The sequence below is a fragment of the Fusarium poae genome, chromosome 2 (genome assembly GCF_019609905.1).
Source record: "Fusarium poae strain DAOMC 252244 chromosome 2, whole genome shotgun sequence".
Lineage (NCBI taxonomy): Eukaryota > Fungi > Ascomycota > Sordariomycetes > Hypocreales > Nectriaceae > Fusarium > Fusarium poae.
The window spans coordinates 7790619-7814886 of record NC_058400.1 but is presented as its reverse complement, the minus strand read 5'-3'; the positions used below and the strand labels follow the sequence as shown (position 1 = coordinate 7814886).

Genomic DNA, 24268 nt, shown 5'->3' with positions numbered 1-24268 from the left:
TGTACGATAGATGGCTTGGAAGTGCCGGCATGTTGTCTTACACTTTTCTGCAGGAACTCGTCGCCCACTAAAACTAAGACCGAGGCTGAGACTGAGACTGAGACGAATTAGAGTTAAACCGCCTAAGATGTTACAATTCAATACGCCTCATTGCGGTCGTTGGCGATGCAGCATGAGAACGTGATGGCTGATACCAAGTGCAGGATTGGAATGGGACAGACAATAAGCATCGACCACCACTAAAACTATGTTTAAGCCACTCACATTGGTATAAACAAGAACTATTTACTCTGGACAAGTGACTAGATACCCGATTGGAGCAAATGTAGAAGCGACAACATGACGTTCTGTATAAGATCTCTGGACACAGACGCTCTAAGACAAAACCCAAGCAAGCACTTAGACTCGCTGGCCAATATCAGTGAGACATGTCACAACAGGCATGCCTCTATTTGAATGGCGTTCCGGCGTTGAACAAAGTGTTTCTTCCTCTCCCTTGGCTGTCTCACAACCATGCGGTTTCCCATAATGACCACACCGCTTTATTTTACATTAGTGCACGAGATATCCGGAATCGAGAGTTGCACATTTGACATCGTTGTGTTTTTACTGAACACAAATTGTGCTCGCTTTGGTGGTAATGAGGGAGATTGATTACAGTGCACGAGTTCATTGGAGCATGTTCAAATTAGATGCAAATTATTCCATTGATTGTCTAAAACTGCTGCTGTTGTACCAGCTTTTCCCCGCATCTTCTACCTCATCGTGGGTATTGTTCGCAAATGAATGTCATGTAGATCGTAAATTAGATCCTATCCAGCCGTTGTTACGGCATAGTCGTGGATTGAAAGAAGGGTGATACCCCAACGCCAGAAGCTTGCGCTTAGAGATTATTAAAAATATTTGTCAAAAATGTTGTCGCCAAAGAAAAGAAGACACGATGCGGTCATGGTGCTGTCTTTTACAGGACGGCACGCATCTCGAGAACGGGGACGGTGAAGGAGGCCTTTGTGCAAGTCTCGGACTTGGTTGTAGAGTGACAATCAGACTTGGTCTCGGCAGAAGTCTTGTTGCCAATGGCCTCGAACCAACCACCCTCCTGCACGCAGGCCCAGTGCTGGAAGATGGAGATAACACCCTTCTTGTGGTTGTACTTGAAGGTGGCGGAGTCGGCTCCGTTGGGGACCTTGCAGGTGTAGTCGGTTTTGCCGTCAAAGAGGGCCTTCTTGGAGACTGACTTGCCGTAACAGTTGGCCGTGTAGTCGAGGGCAGCGTTGTGGAGGTCAAACTCGACTGTGGCGGTGTTTGTGCTCTTTTGAACGTTGTAGACAAAGTCTGTGAGTTTCCATGAAGAGACCTTTGTGCCCTTTTCCATACATGTTGGTGCTGGGGCCTTGGATGGGAGCTTGGCGGGAATGGCCAGGGCTGAAGTAGCCATAATGACGAGGCTAAGGAATTGCATGTTGATGGTTAATGTAGATTGGTGTTTAGATAAAAGAGTCGAAATTGACAAGTTTATATGTGGTGTAAGTGAAGAGGTTGGTTGTGTAGGTAGTTGCGAGTGATGCTTGGTAGACTAACTTACAACTCAAGGGCGGACTAGACCTTCTTTATACTTGAGTTTAGAACTAAGCATATAATTAGTGAGTGACATTGATAGGACCGAATTCACTACATTCTCGAGCACAAGCATTGAGTGAGTTAATGTCAAGTGACGTACCACTGCAAGTTACTGTGTCTGTACTCTCAAAGTGTTGCTCGTATTCCCTCAATTCCTACCGTCCCCGAGTGGGGCCGTGTCTTCAGCTCGGCATCGGCAGTCTAAAGCTATTATCAGGTCTCGTGCATTGGCTTCACCCCAAAATAGAAGCTAAAGTGACCATCACAGTCCAGAACTTTTGTCTTTTCAGATGATTGTTTGTATGGGATGATATTACTTGTCGAGTTGAATATTAGGGGCACGTTGTATCTCACAGATAGCATCTCTGGTAATGCTACCTCGACGTTGAACCGAATTGAATTGATCACCGTTGGAATGCCATGGGGGCATAACGAATTACCTGAATAGGCCACAGACTTCCACTTAATGCCTGCGAGGACCCTCTGTAGGTCCCGCTTTACAGTGGAGGTCGCGGGATCTGTCTTGTGGGCTTGTAGGGGGTCTAGACCCGATGAGCCTCCAACGACTGGTGGACAAATGAATATCTGAATAATGGATGCTTTTCTAACCTGACTTGACGATTTTTGTTGAGCTAGAGCTTCTTTTTAGTGATAATCATTTCTCTATTGATATCCGGGTTGACTGTTCAGTGTCACCTGGAACATCGCCAAAGTCGTAAGGGAGGTTGGTGAACTAACGCGGAACATTAAGTGAGAAGATCACCACTAACAATCTACTGACAAGTAATCTATAAACAGTCACTATCAACCATCATACCGTTGTGTGACTTCACTCTTTACATACTCACTATACAATGTCGGTAAGTAAAGGAAAACATAAATAAAGCAAGACGCCATTGGCTAAGTCTGTACTACAGATGCACAAGCCATGGCACGACTGCTACGATCCATACCTCGTGGCAAAAAAAAAGAAGAAAATTCTTCAATCGTGTCATGTCTTGCCCTGGCATATTCCATCACTCCTCGTTAGTAACGGGAAACGCGGAAGAATACATAAATGATTGTATTTAGAGGCTGGGCAACTCTAGCTTTGATGCATCGTGCTAAGATCTTCACCAATACCCCCGACTATTCCGGGACGATCAAAAATACAAGCCCACTTCTCCGCATAAACGAGAGAAACAACAACAGCGAAGAATGGATTTCTGAGCAGGTTTAGTAATTATTCTACGCTATGCTGTTGGCTTCCATCTTGGCCGTCACTAGCAACGTTTCCATCAATTGCTCCGAGCATAGACACACCCTGTCACTCATTCACGGTCCTGTAACACATAGTAGTCGCCAACTGACGTTAACCTTGTAACTTGACAAACAAACAGAACAAAACAAATCTTTCCAAGAGAGCGGTCAAAGACGGCATCGGGCGATTGCTTCACGGCATTGACCGCCATCGATCTAGTCCAGAACCCTGCTTGCTATCTTGTCTTGTGCTGTGCTGTGCTGTGTCACCCCGCAGAATCGTAAAAGGTCCTCGGCCTCGGCAGGGATCTTCAGCTCAGCTCCAGCTCCCGCTAGGTCATGACTTGCATCTTGCATGGTGTTGCTAAACATGGGTACAGCACATATCGATCCACCCACCGGAAAACATTAACAGCCTGTATTAAGTTCTAGCCTAGATCGATGGGACTCAGGCGTTTACGTGACATCGTTTCCGTATTTCCTGCATGAATGTATTAATTACTGACGGGTGCTTGTCAACGGCAATCTTGATCAATTTACATGCCTCGGGTAGAGCCCACGTTCATGTGCGACATGACAGAGAAAATCGACTATCGTGCATCGCACTGCTATTGAAATCTTTGCAGCGAAATTGCAAGTGCCGTGAATAGAATTCGGAATCGCCGAGTTGTATTTGTTTGTTTGTTTGTTTCAATGACATTCGACGAGCCTCTCCTCTGACGTGATTTGTTATCGAGTACCTTGCTGTCCTGAATACACAAGTTTCGACCTTTGAACATTGTTGTGATATCAGTACCAATGTCAAAACACGACTATGTGACATCGGGGAATACTGTTATCGTACGTTCAGCATCGTTTCGTCATCCGGTCTGAGCAACAATGTGGATCTTGTGCTCTTTTCTGGAAGTCTCCTCAGTACTGTTATCTGAAGGCTCAACTTATTAAACGAATTGGTCTCCCACGAGTAACCACAAAACCACTAAGAATCAACAACCCAATGATCACAGTTTCATTTAGAGTGACAAAGTACTTTTGTTCTTTGCATTTTGTAACAATAATGTAGGCACATGATGATAAAGACCAGCCATTCAAGGTAATTTACAGCGACTGGGCAGTCAGCCATGTTTGCCTGTATGCCATGTTGAGCACCAAATCTGCAACCAAGAGGAGCGATATGGTGAGGTGCCATTGGCTGACCAATGCAAGAACAAAGGTACTCATGATGGCATCCTTCAAGGTTTGGAATCATGACTTGCCAGATACTTGTATCAACATTAGACGACAAGACGACAAATTGACATGCGGATATGCGGATATGGAAATCGATAAGAGAATTAAATACCTAAACGGAACAGGTTTGATTGTATGTTGATCTAGAAAAACCATCATGACTTCTGTACCATAATAGATGATAATGTTTATTTCAAAGAGGCTTGAAAGCCACCTAACTGCATCAAAGATGGAACATGCGTGGATGAACTCGCTCTAAGGAAGACGCTTGCCTGATCGTGTAGCCTGGCCAACCTCAGAGTTGGTAGTGTCTTCCGCATATCTCTTATATGCGATAATGTATCGTTCATCAGCACTCCACGTCTCGTTCACACTATCACGTTCAAGAATCGCATCATACCACTTTTTCCACCTCTTCCAAACATCGTCATCCTTGCCCTCGCCAGTTGTAGGAATTCCATGTCCACCTTCCTTGTAATGGTCAATCAGAAACAAGCGTTTTGCCCAAGGTGCGAAGCAAATATCCACGAGACTCAGAGTTGAACCGAGAAACCATGGACCCTGCGGATCCATCTCCTCCACGAAGGATTTAATTTTATCCCGCAACTCTTCTCTCGCATCTTCAAGGCTGAATGGTTTGTCCGGAGTGTGTTGCATGAGCTTGTACCAGGCAGGGATGATGCGGGAGCTTATATGATCGATCCAAATACGACACCGAGCCTTCTCATATGGTTCTGTGGGGAGCAGACGAGGACCATACTTGGACTCATCAGCAAATGCCTCATCCAAATACTCGCAGATAATGTTGCTCTCGAACAAAGCCTTCTGCTCTTTGCCTTGTGCGTCAAAGGGGACTGCAAGTGTGGGCACTAGCCCGCGAGGGTTCAGAGCCAAGAAGTGAGGTTCTTTCTTGTACGGGTTAATCTCGACATATTGATGAGGGATCTTCTTCTCATGAATAGTGATCCAACTTCGTTGGACAAAAGGACAGAACCAGCCGCCGTAAAGCTTGAGTGGTTGCTCCTCCGAATGCCTAGCGGCAAAGTCGGCGGCAGCTCCAGTAGGCTCTGGGGGGAGTGAAGTATCAACGTTGGCCATGATCGTGGGTCTGGAATAGTTTTTGATTCGAATCTTTCGTGAAATGTTTGAGAAAGTAGGCCGTGGGAATTGGAAACGCTGCATAAATACGAAGTTAGCCAAATGATGTTGATGGGCTGAGGTTCAAGTGAATGACGTCGAAGCAATTGTGGAGGCAAAGAAAGTGCCTCGGATATAAGTGAACATTGTCCTCAATCAATTACGCAGCGCAGTAGTCATTACTTGTTTCATACCATTATTTTGCTAACTTTTTCCTTCTCACTTATACTAATCAGTAAGATCCCGAATATACTAGTAAGTTATTAGAGGTCTGATGATAGCTTGTGAATTGAGTTGAGTAGTTCCGCTGTAGATTGTTAGCCGCACTGTCCTTTCAATGTCAAATGGACGTAGTTGGACAGTGCAACTAGCGAAGACAAACACAGTCCATTCCTTATCGTTATCGTAGCTACATCGTAAACTTTACACATTGTTCTTTCTTCTACACTCAGACTAAATCACAAAATGTCTGACTCAGGAGCCTCTCGATTCAAGCCACAGAACAAAACCACTAATGAGCGTCTATCAACACACACAGTAGGCCTTGTCGCCCTTTCCGATTTTCGCAAGCGACGCGCAGAAGTCCTTGAACAACAGGAGCGCGAGTCTCGCGAAGCTGCATACTCAGGCACGTCCACTCCGGATGTTTCCCAGGCAGGCACTCCTGACAACGCTGGCAGTGATAGCGGAAATGGATCGCGACCAATGAAGAAGAAGAAAAAGAAGCAGGGGAAGAAGTTATTGTCGTTTGATGACGAGGAGGGCGAGGATGAAGAGCCAGCGATCAAACCCAAATCGAAGCCCCGAAAGGCCAGCGCGGACGAAACAGAAGGCAGCGAAGGCGAGTTCAAACCCAAGTTCAAGGCCAATGCTTCAGTCGGAATGGTGCCGAAAGCCATGACCAAAGCCGCAATGCGCAAAGAAGCCGCCGAACGAGACGCTTTGCGACGCGAATTCTTGGCTATCCAAGAAGCCGTCAAGGCCACCGAGATCGCCCTTCCTTTTGTATTCTACGACGGCAGCAATATTCCTGGCGGCATTGTCAGATTAAAGAAAGGCGACTTTATATGGGTGTTCCTCGACAAGAGCCGAAAGGTTGGCGCCGACTTGGGCGTTGGAGAAAAAGCAAACGCAAGGAGAGAATGGGCTAGAGTCGGTGTTGATGATTTGATGCTAGTTCGCGGTACAGTTATTATACCTCACGTAAGTCACTACACAAATCGCATCGTGGTTGAACAATTTCTGATTATCATTTAGCATTATGACTTCTATTTCTTCGCCATGAACAAGACTCCGGGTCCTGACGGCGAGCCTGTCTTCAAATATACCGCCGAACCCCCGCAAAAACCCACACCGACAGATGACGCTGCAGTCCCCCACGAACCACTTGCCACGCCTGCCTCGAGAGCAGCAGCGGCGGCGGCTGCTGCTAAAGCTTTACCCGATATAAACACCCTCGAGGGCGCCGATGAAGACCCTACGCTCACAAAGGTCGTTGATAGGCGGTGGTATGAGAAGAACAAACACATCTTCCCTGCGAGTATGTGGCAAGAGTTTGATCCCGAAAAGGACTACGGGAAGGAAGTGCGGAAGGATGCTGGCGGGAACACGTTCTTCTTCTCGCGTTGAGGTTTTCGTCGACTGTCACACAATATCGTTTATTTGGACGTAGGATGTCGATTGGTTGAGCGTTGGATATATCACCATTGATTGGATCACGTATTGACTCTGGTAGAGAGCTCATAAGAACTCGTTCGCAGTGGGCAAGTTTCAGCCAAAGAGCATCCATCCTGCCCAGCCCGCGCCTGCAAGAACCCACCAGCCTGGCCAGAAGAGCATGAGGAAGATGAGGTTCCCGCTACCCAGAACGAAGACGGCGAATTCGTACCAGATCTTGTTCCGTAACCTCTGGACCTTTTTCGAATTCCAGGCACTTGCAAGAGCTTGGCTGGACATGTTGAAGCTGTGGAAAGCGCTGAATTTTGCTGCAACAAAAGCTTTAAAGGTCACTGTTTTGCTGGCATAGAGAACGCTCGCGAAGGTGATGCTCGCGACATAGCAGACGCGCAGGCAGAGGAAGATTGAGATGGAACCGACGAGGCTCTGGAAGCGAAGGGCAATTTGTAGGGACGGGCCGATCAACCTGGTAATATTTGAGCGGGGATAGGTCGGAACGCTCAGATCCACTTTGGAAGCGGTTAGAAGCGTTGCTTTGTCCATGATCGCGATCTGGGTTGGAGTCTCGATTGCGCGCGAGAATGGAAGCGACACCGAATCGACTAGAAGCACGGGCAAATAATGTCTCCAAAGAAAGAGAAGAAGATAATATAGTATAGTATTATAGTAGATATCTTTGACCTTTGTACAATACTGATTGTAGATGCCCAATGTCAAGCCAGTGGGTTCTTGGTGTTTTATACATACATGGTTATCTATCAGTCAGTTCACTCCGCATATGTCAGTTAAAACGCTCAAACCTGCAACATTTTATCCTAATGGTTCACGCGAGGCCGTTTTTCGTTTAGCACAATCACAAGATTGTAACTCTACAATCACATTTCGCTTCTGTCAAACTTGACTTGGCCGGAGTGAAGTTTCCAGGGCCCGCTCTCAACCCCAGTAACCGATCCCCGGCTACACGTGGGGCCGTTGATTCGTTGCTCGGTTGACTCTTTTTCGCCAAAGACGGGATTATCGGAACGCCTCAAGTAGTGTCAAGGTGCTGCATCTAGATCAGATGTGCGGGATCTTGAAGCCCTTTAGACCCTGAGTAAGTTGGATTGCCACACGTGGTAATACCATGGTCTTTGAGACAATAACGAACATGTTGGTATGGGAAAGTTAAACTTGAACTGGAGTTAACGTATAGCTTATTCTATGGGGAATAAGCGGGAGTGAGAATCCAATGATGGACTCCACGTGGGAACCCAACTGCCGTTTCGTTGGAGATTACTTGGAAAATGTTCCGGGATATTTCGATCGGGACAAGATCAGAATTGCGGATGGTCTTGGTTGCGTGATTATACTATGCATATCGTCAGGTGATAACTTTGTCTGAGGATAAAGTCTTGCAGGGAACATATGATAGACATGACAAGATCAGAGTCAAGGTGGTATTCAGTTGAGTAACTTAGTGGTGATTTTATATTCATGTATCTGGTAATCCCCCATAGGTCAAGCTTGGGTCTGTCATAGCACCCCAATCAAGCACTCGCCTTCTTTGCTTCCTTCAAATCGCTTCGAACCTGCACCATCTTGGACATCTCCTTCGCAGTCTCCGATTCCAACTTAGAAAAGCCATTGATAACACCCTGTCGATCACCCATGCCCATCTCTTGGCTCATCTTGAACTTTCCTCCCATGGATGTAATTTCAATCTCAATTCCGATGATGCTTTTCTTCAAAAGCTCGATATACCTGTCTGGTGCATCGCTCACTTTCCAATCCACAGGGTTATCACCGCCGGTAAAACCCATGACATTGGTTTCAGCATGCCGACTCAGATCTGAGATTTGTTTAGACAAGAACTGGCCTGCTTCATCTGATTTGGTGTCGTAAAAGACCCTGGCGCGGCCATAGACTTGAACGGCCGCGTAGTTCCATGTTGGAACGACCTTTCCAGTCGTAGGCTTTGTCTCTGTGTAGAACTTGGGCGTAACGTAGTGTTGAATAGGGGAGTTGAAGATGACTATCACATCTTGTTCGATGACATTGTTGAGATGTGGGTTCTCGGTGAGGTTCTCGATCATGGCCTTGCTCTGAGGGTTGACTCTAGCGAGATGACCTCGTAGCTTGCCAAGCTTTGTCTCGTCTTCCTCACCATCAATGTCCAGAACAAAGGGAATGTGGGTGCTCTGAAGGAAGGGGTGGTTTGGCGAAGGAATGGCAGTTGTAAGAAGACCGAGTGGGTTATCCTGAATTAGCTTTCGCAGCACTGGAAGCTCAGGCTCTGCATGTGGCCCTTTGATATACATTCTTGAAGGTATAGATAGAAAACGGATGAGGAGTTAGATTGATAGATTGAGTTGTGAATTTCAAAGGGTGAGGAGGGTCTTATATCGAATTTGTTCTACCAACATCCGTACGATCTTGGATCAGTTATATGTGTGACTAAATGGGACACAGAGAAATTACTGTAGTCACAATAACGATTACTTTGAATATGTTTCTCCTCGGAGTTGCTTCTTTTTCGTTTCATTGTGGTCAACTATGTGGAATCATTTGAACACTGCATACTCGAATGTCTAGCTTTACCCAGAAACGTTACAGTGGAGTAGTGATATTGGTTTCAGTGACCAATACTTTCTATAGAAAGCAGAAGCTTGTTGCTTCTCTTTGTTTGTGTTAGTCACTGGGGGTTAACATGTGTAATAGAAAATACCATTCAAATTGTCCGGGTTGCTAACAATTATGTTAGTGTCAAGTCCCTGTTTGTTCTGGAACCAGTCAGCGTCGAGTCATATTCGCAGCTGAAGTCGTAACACATTTTTTTGATTGGTCGTTCTGTACTCTGTATGATCTTGGCTTTGGAATCATTGCTGTGGAGTTGCGCGGGGTTGGCGCTGTCGGCATGGTTCGATGTTTTGAGTCAACTCAGACTAATAATCTTGAAGACAATTGATATGGATATGGGTATCCCTCGAAGTCTGATGCGAAATCGAATCTTGAAGACAATGCATTTGTGGTAGGTTATCTGTTACCCGCCTGTTGGACTCGCAAGGGTTGGTAATAATATCCTGGATCAGCAAGGACTTGGGTGCATGGTACCGAGTAATGGTCTTTACAATGACCTTGTTTATCAGTAAATAAGATAAGAAAATGTTCTTTGTTTCAGTTTATGAATATGATGCTATCACTTTCGATCTATTCGACTTAGAGTCGGGTAATGTTCGTCCGTGTTGAAGGATTGTTGCGCTATGAAGACCCACATCTCATTTCCCATGATAACTTCATTGAGAGGCCGCCTGTCCCGAGCCAATTGAGAGTTGGAACGGAACTTCTAAATCCGTTTCAAGTCCGGTTGACAGTCCCTGAAGTCTGCTTCGTCAGTAGCTTTAAAAACATTAGACTCTACATCTCTCAAGCTCAATACATTGTTGCCCTGTATTGTTCCTTTTCTGATTTCATCATGGAGACTAGTCCAGCGTTCCTCAGATATGCGAGTATGTAACTTACACATGAATGGTAACAGCCACTAACACTATGCAGGTCCCAATGAGATGCGGACGATAGCCCGCGAGGATGTTGGATATTATCACGCTGTAGTTATTGGCGCAGTGTACGAATTTACCGAAGAGATCAACATCAAGTCTCCGTCCACATACTTCCACGCTCTTAGACGGTGCATTGAAGAGCATCCCTTCTTCTGTGTTACCGTTGGTGACAGAAACACCGAAAAAGCTTACTATGAGCGCGTGCCAAGCATCAATTTTGAGGAACATATCTCCATTGTCCAAGACCCAGAGATTGGGACCGACCACTTGGAAGCTATTGGAAGATCAGTCGAACCAGAGTTGGACCGTCCATTTGTCTCGGGCATCCCTCCTTGGAGAATCGTGGTCCTTCCTCTGAGTCCAACCCAGTGCCATCTCGCCTTCGCTTTCTCACACTCTATCAGCGATGGAATCGCTGGAGTAGCTTTCCATAAATCCTTTTTGGAGGGGTTGAGAGAGACACCCGCAACTGATCCATCGTCTACCATTGCGCCACCAAAGAAACCTTTACCTGAACCATTCGACACTCCTGAGAGACTCACGATCTCGTGGTCGTACTTGCTAGCACCCTTTCTTGCCCAATACATGCCATACTTCCTTGTCAAAATGCTCGGCATCCGTGTCTCAGCCTCTTATGTCAATAAGGGGACGTGGACGGCGGGGCCTATCTTTTTTGACGCCAAAACAAACCAGAATAAGCTCAAGATCAGACAGATTGAAGCGTCCCAGGTCAACAAAGTTGTGCAGCTTGCAAGGGCTCACGATGCTAGATTGACGGCAATCTTTGAGCAGATTTTCGTCCGCGCACTAAGTAAGGCCGTTAAAGACAACAACGTCACGAACTTTGTGGGCCAAACAGCGATAAATATGAGAAACTCAATCGGAATGTCCAATGACGTGGCGACTGAGGCAGTATCTGGCTGTTATACTATTCACGCCCGCAGCGAAGCGACTGGTCCTTTGACAGAACTGGAATGGAAATCAGCGAGGGAAGCCACCAAAGAATTCGCAAACGCTGCGGTGAAACTTGACGACAACCCCATCGGTCTGTTACGATACGTCTCCAGCATAAGAGGATGGACTCTTGGCAAGATTGGCAAGAAGCGGGACTCTTCATACGGACTCAGCAATGTGGGCGTTTTTGACAGAGATGGTAGTAATATGGTGGGAAAAAACAAGGTCAGGGTGACCAAAATGACCTTTGCGCAGCCTGGCCAAGTTGGAGGGTGCCCGATTTCCATTAACGTAGCATCAGTCAAGGGAGGTCATTTGGTATATACCGTTACGTGGCAGTCCGGCGCTCTGGGGCTTGGTGGTGATGAGGACGAGATCGTGAATGAGATCTGCGATAACCTCGCGCAGGGATTCAACGATATTGCTTAACGTCTGATGACCGAACTAATCATTAATATGTATATGAGCGGCTAACCCATGATACTACTATAGGCTTCAGTATCTGCACAGTAGCTATGTGTATCGTAACTGTTTTAATTGTTGAAAACTGGCTTTGCCTCTTTTTAGATACTTAATAAACATATCATAGATGAAACCGGGCTTGACAGGGAAAGTTCTGGCAGATCTTGCCACAGGTGACTGTATTCTCCGCGTGACATCTATTGCACTGCCAAAACTTGACTGTGCCTCCATCTTTTAAGTTCACACAATAAACCCTACAGGACCCTTGTTGTTGTGTTTGCTCCTGGTTTGTCTTACAGAAGCAATTGTGCTGATCTATAGTATCGAGTAATGATTCTAAGCGATGGATTATGGCTTCAATAGCCTCATAGTCCGGAACCAGTGCACCTGCCGATAATGGATCAACGAGATCGCAGTATTTGTTGGGTAAATTAGCACCGCTTACTTGAGATACTGTATATCATAGTCCTCTGTGGCCGGAAGCCATATGCATTTGCTGCAAGACAACGAACCTGTCTTGCTCTCTTTACAGTGTGCCATCATGCGACGAAGTTGGCTGCGATTATGGATATCTGGTTACAAGAAAGAGCTTAGAGAAGAAGCGGGATTTGGAGGAGAATGGTCTAATAAGAGAAGCACAGAGCAGAGGCCCTTGATCTTTCCGGGGAAATTTGGATCTGCGGATACAGTCATGAAGTCAAGCAAGGGTTGAGATGTACTGGTTTCCCAACATGGTATATCGGCCTTGGAAATGGAAGGCGCTGGTATATGGGATGATGTCCCTTGCATCATTGTGAAGGGGGTTTGTGACTACTAATGCAGATAGCATAAGAACAAGTCATGGCAGGACTTTGCATCAGCCACAGCTGCAGCTGTGGTAAAACCTCATTAGAGCGATATATCAAGGCACAAGTATAATAGTATCAATAAAATGTACATTACGTGGATATGTGGAATTATGTCGGGTTTCAGTAGACATATTTAGAAGGTTCTGCAGGGTTGCATAAAGGATGAGTTGAATAACCAATTACTAGTGTCAATTGTGGCAATTGCATCACGAATCCTTATGTCACACGTCGCAATCGCTTTCTTGTATGCAGGTACTAGAATCTAACTATAACACTGTTATCTCAAACTTCGAAGAATCTGCCTCGTCATCTGCTCGTTTATTAAACGATCATTCCCTGCAGATCGTGGCTCAGCGAACTCGGAAAGACCGAATTCTCCACAAACAGTTAACGCAGCCACAGCCGATACGTAAACAGTAAAACAACATGTCACTCGTGCAATTGAGTGGTTCAGCCCTGACGTTACTGGTTAGATCCAGCTTATGGGCTTGCACGCGTGGCTGTTACTGCGCCTATTGTATTGGTCCAAGGCGCGAACAAGGCTTGTCAGCTAAGGCGCATTTCTCCTCCATCAAGCGAAGCTACTTACCGAGATAGGCTAAATGTGCCTCTGTAACGGTTTGACCTAGAGTGAGCTCGAGGGTATTAAAGGCGGGGGAGGAGCTGTAATTCTGTCAAGTTCTCATCACTATCACCTTGCACTTAAGCATCATTGCAACAAACTCCATCTACCTACACTATTGACTAAAATCACAACTCAACATGTCTGCCAACGATTATTACGGTAATGCCAACAGCGGCTATGGCCAGCAGGGTGGTTACCCTCAGCAACAAAACTATGGCCAGCCTCAATACGGTCAACAGAATGGCTATCCTCAACAGGTTGGTTCTACTCCACATCTTCAAGTTTCATTATCACTAACGATATCTCCAGCAGCAGTACTCCCAGCCCCAGTACGCTCAGAATCAACAACCTCAAGGGTACGGAAGCTACAACCAGCAGCAACCTCAATACTCTTCCCACTCTCAACAGCCGAGCTACAACTCCCACTCACCCGCACCTCAGCAGGGCTACGGCCAGCAGCATGGCTCACCATCCTACCCTCCCCAGCACCATGATAACTCTCAGCATGGTGCTCCTGCTTATCCTCAGCAAGGTGGTGCTCCAGGCCAGTACCCTCCCGGACAACCCGGTCCCGACGGCGAGCGTGGTCTCGCGGCTACCCTCGTTGGCGGAGGCGCTGCGGCATGGGCTGCGCGCACGTCGGGAGGTGGTCTTCTAGGTAGTCTTGGCGCTGCGGCAGCTGGTGCAATTGGAGCCAACATGCTCGAGAACAAGTTCAAGAAGGGCAAAAAGAACAAGAAGGATAAGAAGCACAAGAAGCGTGGTATCGACGGCAGCTCCAGCAGCAGTGACTCCGACTAATGGGCTATGGTAACGATGGGACAAGGCGTTTGGGTGTTTGAGCACTATCTTCTTAGATTTTCATGATAATATATAAACGGTTTCTACTTTGTACTCTTTACTCTCCATGTATGTGTAAGAGATTCTGCATGATCAGAAGACCCTTGTCATACCTCAAAAATAAGCTCAAATGCCAAGCTTTAAGCTTCTTGGCTGAAATCATAGCTATTCCCGAATCCTCGGTTCAAGTAGCCCTCAATTACATCTTTCCTGGTCGCCCAATCTACTGGCACATCCAGTCCTAATTTTCCTTCTCTTTCTAAACCCTCCAGAATAGGCTTCACGTCTTCGCCAAACTCAAGTCTCATTCTGTTTCTGTACCACGGAGCGAAGTGGATCATGGCGAGCATCACCCTGGTCTGCTGCGTCAAGTTGGGCATTCCCGCGTGCCAAAGTCTCAAATCGCGAACGATGATACTACCCTTTTTGATGATGGGTTGTATAGGGGGTGAGATCTTTTCCCGCTGGTGGAGAAGCTCCTCTCTGATGCGCCCACTGGCTCTTTCACCGTGAGCACCTTCTTGTGCATCTAGACCGAACCCATTGTGTGTGCCAAGCCAGATCTCTGTGGATCCGTTCTCTGGTGTGGTTGTGACAAGAGGGATGTTGACTACAAGAGCAAACGGGTGATCAGGGTGCGCAAAGTCTGCGTCTGAGTGAACTGGCTGTCTTTGAGGAGTTCCGCCAGGGAGAGTTGCCATGGCTGAGTTTGCAGAGCAAAAGGTCCACTTGGGTCGTGGTCCCATCATAGCAGTAGTGATCTGTGCAGCTATTCGGTCTTTTCAGGACAGTGTAAGTTGAGGTACAGTGGAAAGAAGAGTGAAGACATACTTGTAAAGATAGATGGTTTGAAGAATTCAGCCACAGGAGGAGCGTCCTGTTGGATGTTTCCCTTGTTGTAGTTGAAGGGGCCCTTGTCACCTCGGGCTTGCAAGACTTGGGCATCTTCAATCATCTTCTTGTTAAGAAGATCAATATCGTGGTGAGGCACAACATCTTCCACAACGACCAAACCATCTATGTGCATGTGTCTAACAGCCTTTTCAAGATTTCTCGAGTCTAGAGTCAAATTCTTTACTTCTTGAGAAGAAGGTTGAACGACCCCAGGTTGTAGAGAGTGGGTAACAGTTGCAAAGCTGCGAGCACATCTGGTAAAGACTGGGAGGATTCTTTGGGTGCACAACATGATGTGAGTTTTGAAGGTAGATGAACGACTCAGTGTCAGTGATAAAATATGATTTGAGAGATTTTTAAAAGCAATTTCGAAGACCGTAAGTCCTGCTCATTTATACGTTCGATTAATATGCCTCTTGGCAATATGAGTTTCCCGAGCTCGGAATACCTTTCCCCACAAGGCCAAGATCTCTTCATGACGATCACACCAATGTAACAAACACCATACCGTGAAACTGGTCTTCCAATTGTATTAGGTTATTCATTAGAGTAAGAAAGGAATAGTTGAATTGTTTTTGTTGGTAAAATGAACTGCTGCTTAATTCTAGAGTGTTGCCCAATGTGCCTTTAGATCAGTGATGAGTCTTTCAACCGGCCAGCCAATACTTGATTTGCAAGCGAGGAGTTGACGAATAACCTCTTGCTGCATTGGTTCTTGACGAATAAACCTTGCGCCTATGGTCTATTTGTTAGTCTGTTTTGTAAAACAATTTTGAATGGCAATATGTACAGAACGCTATCGGTCCAAATGCATTCACAAGAACAGACGGGACCTTTGCCGTAAAAGCGATTCCGCAAATCTCACGGGCAAAGTTCTCAAGAATCTGTTCCTTGGATCCTGCCTCGATGTTGAGAGTATCTAGATCCTCTAGAGCCTCTAGTTGGCCGCGGAGACAGACAAATGTCATTGTGACGAGGTGGTAGTGAAGAATTGCAGCTGTATACCATCAGAATCAGTGGCTATTGGTATGATCAAGGATGCGGCTTAATTACCATGATATGGTTGCAGGAACCAAGCCGCCGGAAACAGATGCGATGTAATTACTTCCCTCGAGAAAGGCCTCGTATGATCTGGGCATGCTCTGCGCCAACTCCTGAGAGACTCAGTAAGATGTTTCCAATGCATGTTATCTGTGTCTTGACCATATGTCATGTTAATAGTCTTCCCGAGAATCAAAGTGATGGAATTGAGATAATCCTGATCAGATTCGTGTTGCGTAATAAGCGGCGTACTGTCCAGGTTCATCTTCAACGGACACTTCTCAAAGAGACTAAACGTAATGTCCTCTCTGAGGTAGTTCCAGAAGCCAGCTCCGAGGAGTCCGGCTCGCAGATTTCCCGAAAGAACATCATGCAACGAAGCCATCGAGTAAGCACCCCGAAGATGCATGTTGGGATCAACATCACCGTCGAGAATTTCGTAAGATCTCAAGAGACACGTCGCAGCGAGGGCGATACCTCGAGAAATCAGCTGATCACCCTCGTTTAGAGTGATGAGAAGACGGACGCATTGATGGTGGTAGAGTTCGGCGACTTTTCGAAAACTGGGTGATGATGTCTTGGACGTTTGCATAGCGGCCAATGCGATGATGGCGCTGAAAAGAAGTGGCTCATCCAGGGCGATTGTAGGAACAATTTGACCGAATGAAAATGCTGAATCACTGAGGTCGTACCATTTGGAGATGTCCGATGTATATGAATGAAACAGGCGCGCAATGTTTTGATCTTGAAGGGCTTTTCGTGGTGTATCAGGATCAGGTAATCCCCGATGTTCAACTACACCAAGTCAGCGTCGCATCAAGCAAAATCATCAGTAAATTCAGGCGAGGTACTAAATCGAGTAGACTTCTCTGATCTGTCACAGTAGATGCCAGTAGTCGTGCATTGTCCACATACAGGGAGTGCCTGGTCGCCTAGAGCAGGGTATCAGCGCAAACTCTGGAGTTGTGGTATGTATTACATTTCAGCTTGCGACGGCGGCATGTGTTGCTATTGGTAGTAAGTAAGTATTGCAATAATAGAGCAGGTTGTCCTGACCTTACCATATTCCTTTCTTCGCGGGACGCGGCATTGTGAAAGTTGGCTGTCAAGGTAAGTATTTGTGGATGAATGATTGGAATGAGTGGGTGATGCGTGAAGCTGAGGGGCGTTAGAGCAGTGCGCGGGGCTTCACCAATCTTGAATAACAACGTTGCGAACCAATATCCGTATCAAATTTGACTATAAAGAATATCTAGCCATGTCCAATGTAAAACTCATCTAAAGCTTGAATCCAAGTCTTTATGCTACGCCATACCATCCAGTCTGCTACCGATCCAATGTCTGCAGTCACCTTACAATCGACAACACCCATTCGCATTCTTGACATCCCGTCTGCAATAGCAGGAGGACTCGATAGGCACATCGACAAAAGCCATAGCCGTCTTAAGCTGCTGCTTGATGACACGTGCCTCTCCGTCAAGTCCCAACTTTACCGCACACTCATGGTACCCGTGCAGAGCCCATACGTTGTTCGGATGGTGTCGTGCGCGGAAAAGCTTGTTGTTCAAACCGAGGTCGGTGCGGTAGACTTCGGCTGCTTCTTCGATGCGCTCTTGTTCCATCAGTAAAGCTGCATACGCATGACGAGCGGGCTGCATCCATGCCCACGGCTCGGCGTAGCGCAGACTGTCATCTCGGTCAATCGATTTCCGAAGGTGCTCGAATGCTACCTCGATGTTACCCCTTCGGTACTCGAGTTCGCCGTCAAGCATGGCCTCCGCAACATCTAAAACATCGGAACATTTATTCGGGTACGCAATACGTGTCGGGGGCACGCGTGCTTTTGCAGCGAGGAAGAGGTCTCGCTGTTTGGCAGACTCGTCAACGTTGCCAAGAGCCGCGTAGGCGACACCTTTGGCGTAGTGTATCGTGGCTGTCGTAACGCACAGAAGCTCTTGATCCTGGGGGAGGGGTGTTTCGATGATCTCCTCCCATTTTCCGAAGCGGATCAGGATATGCGGACGAACTGAGCGGAATGTCTCCAACCAGTCAGCCATAGGCGGTGACTGAATGCGCAGATCCTCGTCTGGGATAGCCGACTCCATACGCTCAACAGCTTCCATGGAGACAGCGTATTGACCGGCAAACATGGCAGCGTAGATGAGAGAATGGTAGTCGTGCATGCGGTATATGGTGTAAAAGTCGCCACCACCGCGCAGAGACACGAATTTCTCGTCGGCCATGATGGCCTTTGTATTGGCTGAGATGGCTCTTCGATAGTCTCCAATGAGAATGTCAAGATGCGAAGGCATATGGGCAAGATGGCCTGCTTCGTTGGCAAGTCTGCGCAGATGCTCAGCAGCAACAAGGCCCTTCTCGGGCTCGGTAGACATTTCGATGACATGAATGTAGGCGTGCAAGAGACCAATATGCTCATATCCGCCATCCTGAGCCAGTGCTTTCTCAATTACCTCTTGAATCTCAATGACTTCGGATCCAGGCGCTGGTTTTCCTGTTCGAACGTCCCACAGCGCCCATGGCGTCAGATTCATGAGTGCGTCAGCATAGAGCGCCGCGATGTCGAGGTCATGTTTAAATTCTTTATAAACTGGTCTCATAGCTTCTGCGTAGGCCTCATTCCAGACCTTTGAATTGTTGGTGTCCTTTTCATCTTTGGGGTAACGATGTCGTATAGCGCCGATGAGAGCTTGTTCAAGAGGGCTTGCCTTTGAGGCTAGTGATTCGGCCTTTTTGAACGCCTCAGTACCCTTCAAGGTGGTGTGTCTAAGATCATTCCGATCAAACGCTCGCCAACTCTTATTGTAGTTTGGTCCGAGGGAAAACGCGACTCCCCAGTACGCCAAGGCGCATTCGGGGTCGATTTTGATAGCCTTTTCAAAGCAGCGTTCGGCCTCGGCATGGTTGAACGCGTAGGACCAAACGAAGCCATCCTCAACCCATCTCTTGGCTTCTGGTTTATCTGTTGTAACGTCACGGCTGAAAGATGGAAGAACAAAGTCTCTTCCCTCCGAATCTTGTGACTTTTGTGCTGTTTTGATGTTATCTGATCTCATAATTGTAAGTGAATAGATGAACAATAACAGGGACGTTTTTGGCGGTGGATGTATGATGGAGGGTTACTGTTCGGGAGATCGCCACGGCGACTTGCGGGGGCAGGCCCACTATTGTTGACCAACGGTTCCCCTTAGCGACATTGTACACGTCAAAGGTGGCTAAGAGCATATATTTATATCATCAACTAGGTATCTAGAAAGCGAAGGGTCTCAGTAACTAGTTGCCAAATAAGTGTTCTTGTTTAGCACCCTCTGTCTCTTTGAGGAATGAGACCCTGTCCCGGGTGTAGAATTCGACATCAATCTTGTTATCCAAATTCGCTTTACCCTCGTCAAGGCCGCCAGCCTTGATGATGATCTTGCCCTCCATGATGTCAAGGCGAGTGAACAAGCTTGAACCGCAATCACCACAGAAGTAGTGATGATTCAATTTTCCAGAGGCGCCAGTGACGTCGTACTGCTTGGGGGTACCCTTGGCGACGCTGAAGGAGTCCTCGGGGACTACAGCGTTGGAAGTAAAGGCACCACCAGTCCATTTCTGGCAGTCGGTGCAATGGCATAGAGCTGTAACAACAGGGTCACCTATACCAATTCATTAAAACCCGGGTAATACAATCCATACTGCAACAGGACAACTCACTGGTGCTCTTGTAAGCGATAGCACCACACATGCAGCTGCCGGTAAGAGCCATTGTGTCGATAGGCGATTCGATTGAAGATTTAAAGTAACGAGACTAGAATGTTTTTGGAAAGGTAATAGCCCTCAAGGTGTTTATGGTGGATGATCTGTGGAGTGAAAGAAGCTCTCCGGGTTCTCGGACATTGAGATATATATACTCCAGACCTCCTCCTCCCAAGACTTCAGTATACACGTCACGACTGGAAACGATCGGCCAATTACTAAAAGAGAGGAGCTAACTAAAGTTGACTTGGAATCTGTCGGTACTACGGATGCATTGATCTCTAAGTGGAGAGCTCTTCTGCAAGGTGCGTAGAAGTTGCTATTTGCTTTGAAATCTTTTTATTTTTTAAATACAGAATCAGGTTTGAACCGAATAACCAGCTGACAACTACAACATCAAAATATTTGATCTCATCTTGTTACACAGAATGGCTATCTTCAAAAGTTTGGAACCATACGCCCTCTTCAATAACATGTCCATATTCGGATTCTTGGAAGCGGGGAAAGCCAAACTACCGCTTTCTCGAGCTATTTTTCGTATCATCGACCCAGAAAAAGCGGAGGAATTAACTAACAGTGCCGAAGAAGCATGATTCCACACAAGGACGAAAGGATGTAATTCCCATCTACTTGACAGGAATGATGAACCCGGTTATCACTGTTCCGGTGCGGGGAACAGGCTTATGAGGAATCATCAAATTACTCAAGACACTAATTAATCGTCACAAAGACTCAGAAACACAGAAAGAGATTCCATGAAACTAACTAATTATTCAAACTAATATCAACACTAGCTGTCTCCTGCACTCAACCTCTGCGCAATCCTTCACAGACACCACCATGTCTCCGTCTAATCCCGTACATGTGCAACTTCAGGCTTCTCAGTGCTATCCCTCTTGAAGTTCTTCTCTTCATCTCCCGATCTACGATACTGGTCTGCATCCATGGGTCTACCCATGATCTCCCTCGCATCAAGGTCGTGAGCAATATCAAACTTGCCCCCCAAGTTCTCTGGACCTCCAAACGTGAGTACAACTACGTATCCGTAAACGCACGCCATGAAGATACAAATGACCTTCCCGTAATCGTATCGACTCTGGCCCTCAGCATTGTCAGGAAGAGGAAAACGTTCGCCGATACGGGCCTCAATAGTCGAAGAGGCTGACGACACTAAGTTGCCCAGCTGATATGAAGTTCCAACAACAAAGGTCCGGAATGCACCAGGAGACAATTCCATCAAGTGAATAGGAATCACACCCCAGGCTCCTTGCACACTGCATGACATTAGCACTCCATCCACACGTCAAAGCACTAGTTGGAGAAGTTGGTAACTTGCCAGAATTGTTGGAAGAACGCAGCCGCAATGATGGATGAGTCGCGGACGAAAGTGTATGGATAGAGGAGAGCGCCTCCCACGATACAGCACACAATGATGCTAATTCGTCGACCAACTGACTGACTCAAGAAACCGACAACAGTACCACCAGTCATGGCTCCCAAATTCGCCACGACTTGGGTAACGGTGACTTTGTTCTTGGAGAAGCTGAGCTGGTTCTCCAGCATGGTGGGATACAAGTCTTGGCTACCGTGACTCATAAAGTTGAAGCCAGCCATGAGAAGGACGAGATAGATAAGGAGTAGCCAGTGGTGCTTGAGGGCAACCTTTCCCTCTTTGATAAATACTTTGCCCTTTCCGTCTGCACTGGCTTCTTCCCTCAGACGCTGGCGCTCTTGGTAGGCCTGTGTCTCGGGGAGCATGAGGCGCCAGACGATGAACAAAACTGGTGGGCAAGCCCCGAACCAAAAGAGAGGACGCCAACCGTGAGAAGTTGTATCGACGAGGCCTCGTGCAAAAGCGGTGCACAGAAGATATCCAAAGGCATACTGTTGTATAGTTAGCCTCAACTATACCTACGAAAAGAAAGATCTCGCCACTTACTCCTTGTTGGAGCATTCCTGATATTAAACCTCTAGCTTCCTCTGGGATGTCTTCGAGGGCTGTAGCAGCGACATTACCATAGAGACCTCCCATGGCAACTCCAAATAATGCCCTGCAAGCCAAAAATTGTTGATAGGTTTGACAAAACCCAGTCCCCTGATATCATGTCAGCACTTTCCTCGGGCAAATCTCGTAGATCTCTAAACAAGCCCAGTGTCAAGGCTATCTAACAGGGGTGTTGTGAAAGGCTGTGACTTACAAGCTCAAGTACGATAAAGAGAAGGTTGTTAACAACGAAGGGCCACTTTCTTCCATACCGATCAGCTGCTAAACCAAAGGCGATGGAACCGATGGATCGAAACATGAGGACTAGGGTGATTCCCCATGTGATATCGGTTTTCGTTTTGTCAAAGGTTTCAGCGAGATCTGTGACGGTGAGACTAACTGAGAAAAAATCATAGGCATCCCACGTCTGTGTTTGTTCATCAGTTAATTACTCAGTGAAATACAGAACAGATGGGAAGCTCCATTTAGACTTACCCAAGCAGCAAAAGCAATAAAGAAGAACGCCCATTGCTGTGAGTTGAGCATGCGCAGCAGTTTGATGGGATTCGGCACGTTGTGCATGGGAGGTTTGAGCGACGAAAAGCGCGTTGCAATATATCGACCAGGCGACATGCCCTCATGTGGCGCTCGAGTATTGTACTCGTCTTGAGTCATGGTGACTGTTCGTTTTTGTTGTTGAGATGATGGTGTTAAGTGGAAGTTGTAGTGTCGTACATGTGGAGGTTGTCATCAAAGGAGAAGGAGCCACCACAACAGAGAGTTGTATTTGTGTAAGTCAATAAAGAATACAAACAAACTGCCTGGCACGACCTGTTTTCTTGAGAAGTGCGTGTCTGTTATAAACTACAAGGTACTCCACTACACTTGCAAGGCATCATCTTAGCGGTTGCCGAACTACGAGTAAACGCCTGCTAGTAGACTTACCATTTCTAAACGATACAGGCTCCGATAAGTCTCACAAGACGTGATTCGTAGAAACGGCACGCCGAGCCGGTCCCTTTGGTTCGGCATCTTGGAGATAGTACTGCAGATCTCGGTGTTAGTGGTTGCAGAGGACAAGGATGGCTGCTGTCGTGAGTATCATCAACGTCAAGGGTTATTGATGTGAATGTTACATCACATAGAGGGGCTTTGGTCTTTTTTCTTATGATGTTTGAGATCTTAACTACATACTTTTAACAAGAGAGTCGGATGTTCAGTTGTTGTGAACATCCATGTGTCTCGACTGTTTCTTCACTGGTTTTACTTCTTGACGTAATTGCTCTTCAAGTGCCGTGCCTTTTGGCTTGCAGGACCTATTTAGCTCAGGCTTCCTCCGCATTTATGTCTACCTATCCATAAACGTGGAAGGTTCCTTTTTCCGCTGCATTTCCGGCAGAGGTGCTGCGATGAGGTGGGGATCAAGGTCTGGTGCTTGTCTCGTTACTCTTTACAGTAAGCCATGTCGGCAATCCGGCATGGAAATGTGGATCCCAATTGTCTCTGAATTGACATCACCACCACCTTCACTGTAACATCCAACAAGCTCGTTACTTTAATCAAGAGACTTCTTTAGATACGTAGAGAACCACATAGAAGAAGAAGGAGACTTTATCAGCATCGTCATCAAAAATAATATATCCAAGAATTGATTGGTATTTCGAACAATACAATTATTTGCAAACATCACCAGACATAATTATCAGCATCGCCCACTACATGTTATATTGACAAACCATTCATCCCACGAGTTTAGTTTACACAAGCTTATTTCCCCAGAACATTCCTCTCCTAAATAAGCAATCATTTACGCTCGCAGATCCCCGTTAGTTAAACTGTCAAAATAGCGGGTATCGGATATCAGGAACGGCTTTGCATTCACTCATCGTCTATGACAAAGTGGTCAGACGATGTTTCAATAAGAGGAATAGTAAAGATAATTACTTAGCAGAAATTCAAATATAACAAAAAAAATTTGCTAAGCAAATGGTATTTATCTGGAGTCAAAAGAATTTAAGATTGGTTAGTGGATAGGAGTAGAGATAATGAAAGAGAGCGGCAAGGAAAGGAAGGAGAAGAAAGGTAAGGAAGAGGAGGAGGAGGCTATTAGCTAGCACTGCAGAGGGAGGTTTCTATGAATCATTTACATCATCTCAGTGTCTACTGTACAAACATGAAATTAGTCAGCTTAATGGGTCGATCCGTTTACAGAGTTGCAAAATATGAAATGGAAATCACAGATAATTCTTGGGTTTCTACAGTAGAAACCTAAGCTAAAACGACCGTTTCTAGAAGAACTTTGGAATAATTCGGGCCCTGTCCCTGACATCTCGACCTCAGCACATGGATTCTTTACTTCAACTTGAACCGAGAAAGGGACAGTTCTATCAGGACACTTGAGAATTATCAACGTAACTCGACGACA

At 46.5% G+C, this 24268-nt stretch overlaps 12 protein-coding genes across 12 annotated transcripts; 3 read left to right on the top strand and 9 right to left on the bottom strand.

Moving 5' to 3' along the window:
- Positions 1-961: 961 nt before the first annotated feature.
- FPOAC1_006668 (uncharacterized protein) lies at positions 962-1462 on the bottom strand (the record flags this gene model as incomplete). Its single annotated transcript, XM_044851143.1, has 1 exon — positions 962-1462. One exon carries the CDS (start codon positions 1460-1462, stop codon positions 962-964), a length of 501 nt encoding a protein of 166 aa, XP_044709855.1.
- Positions 1463-4344: 2882 nt separating this feature from the next.
- On the bottom strand, positions 4345-5187 carry FPOAC1_006667 (uncharacterized protein; the record flags this gene model as incomplete). The annotated part of the gene is made up of 1 exon (XM_044851142.1): positions 4345-5187. The coding sequence occupies one exon, from the start codon at positions 5185-5187 to the stop codon at positions 4345-4347; it is 843 nt and encodes a 280-aa protein (XP_044709854.1).
- Positions 5188-5691: 504 nt separating this feature from the next.
- On the top strand, positions 5692-6855 carry FPOAC1_006666 (uncharacterized protein; the record flags this gene model as incomplete). Its single annotated transcript, XM_044851141.1, has 2 exons — positions 5692-6429; positions 6484-6855. The coding sequence occupies 2 exons, from the start codon at positions 5692-5694 to the stop codon at positions 6853-6855; spliced, it is 1110 nt and encodes a 369-aa protein (XP_044709853.1).
- Positions 6856-6996: 141 nt separating this feature from the next.
- Positions 6997-7446, bottom strand: FPOAC1_006665 (uncharacterized protein; the record flags this gene model as incomplete). Its single annotated transcript, XM_044851140.1, has 1 exon — positions 6997-7446. One exon carries the CDS (start codon positions 7444-7446, stop codon positions 6997-6999), a length of 450 nt encoding a protein of 149 aa, XP_044709852.1.
- Positions 7447-8429: 983 nt separating this feature from the next.
- On the bottom strand, positions 8430-9200 carry FPOAC1_006664 (uncharacterized protein; the record flags this gene model as incomplete). The annotated part of the gene is made up of 1 exon (XM_044851139.1): positions 8430-9200. The coding sequence occupies one exon, from the start codon at positions 9198-9200 to the stop codon at positions 8430-8432; it is 771 nt and encodes a 256-aa protein (XP_044709851.1).
- A 1154-nt stretch (positions 9201-10354) lies between these two features.
- On the top strand, positions 10355-11822 carry FPOAC1_006663 (uncharacterized protein; the record flags this gene model as incomplete). Its single annotated transcript, XM_044851138.1, has 2 exons — positions 10355-10388; positions 10435-11822. 2 exons carry the CDS (start codon positions 10355-10357, stop codon positions 11820-11822), a joined length of 1422 nt encoding a protein of 473 aa, XP_044709850.1.
- A 1643-nt stretch (positions 11823-13465) lies between these two features.
- FPOAC1_006662 (uncharacterized protein) lies at positions 13466-14129 on the top strand (the record flags this gene model as incomplete). The annotated part of the gene is made up of 2 exons (XM_044851137.1): positions 13466-13585; positions 13638-14129. The coding sequence occupies 2 exons, from the start codon at positions 13466-13468 to the stop codon at positions 14127-14129; spliced, it is 612 nt and encodes a 203-aa protein (XP_044709849.1).
- A 179-nt stretch (positions 14130-14308) lies between these two features.
- On the bottom strand, positions 14309-15354 carry FPOAC1_006661 (uncharacterized protein; the record flags this gene model as incomplete). The annotated part of the gene is made up of 2 exons (XM_044851136.1): positions 14309-14946; positions 15000-15354. 2 exons carry the CDS (start codon positions 15352-15354, stop codon positions 14309-14311), a joined length of 993 nt encoding a protein of 330 aa, XP_044709848.1.
- Positions 15355-15666: 312 nt separating this feature from the next.
- FPOAC1_006660 (uncharacterized protein) lies at positions 15667-17193 on the bottom strand (the record flags this gene model as incomplete). The annotated part of the gene is made up of 6 exons (XM_044851135.1): positions 15667-15797; positions 15853-16059; positions 16116-16898; positions 16955-17035; positions 17083-17111; positions 17165-17193. The coding sequence occupies 6 exons, from the start codon at positions 17191-17193 to the stop codon at positions 15667-15669; spliced, it is 1260 nt and encodes a 419-aa protein (XP_044709847.1).
- A 262-nt stretch (positions 17194-17455) lies between these two features.
- FPOAC1_006659 (uncharacterized protein) lies at positions 17456-19177 on the bottom strand (the record flags this gene model as incomplete). The annotated part of the gene is made up of 1 exon (XM_044851134.1): positions 17456-19177. One exon carries the CDS (start codon positions 19175-19177, stop codon positions 17456-17458), a length of 1722 nt encoding a protein of 573 aa, XP_044709846.1.
- A 217-nt stretch (positions 19178-19394) lies between these two features.
- On the bottom strand, positions 19395-19869 carry FPOAC1_006658 (uncharacterized protein; the record flags this gene model as incomplete). Its single annotated transcript, XM_044851133.1, has 2 exons — positions 19395-19759; positions 19818-19869. 2 exons carry the CDS (start codon positions 19867-19869, stop codon positions 19395-19397), a joined length of 417 nt encoding a protein of 138 aa, XP_044709845.1.
- An 840-nt stretch (positions 19870-20709) lies between these two features.
- On the bottom strand, positions 20710-22518 carry FPOAC1_006657 (uncharacterized protein; the record flags this gene model as incomplete). The annotated part of the gene is made up of 5 exons (XM_044851132.1): positions 20710-21133; positions 21316-21743; positions 21799-21954; positions 22058-22270; positions 22339-22518. The coding sequence occupies 5 exons, from the start codon at positions 22516-22518 to the stop codon at positions 20710-20712; spliced, it is 1401 nt and encodes a 466-aa protein (XP_044709844.1).
- Between the last annotated feature and the right edge of the window lie 1750 nt (positions 22519-24268).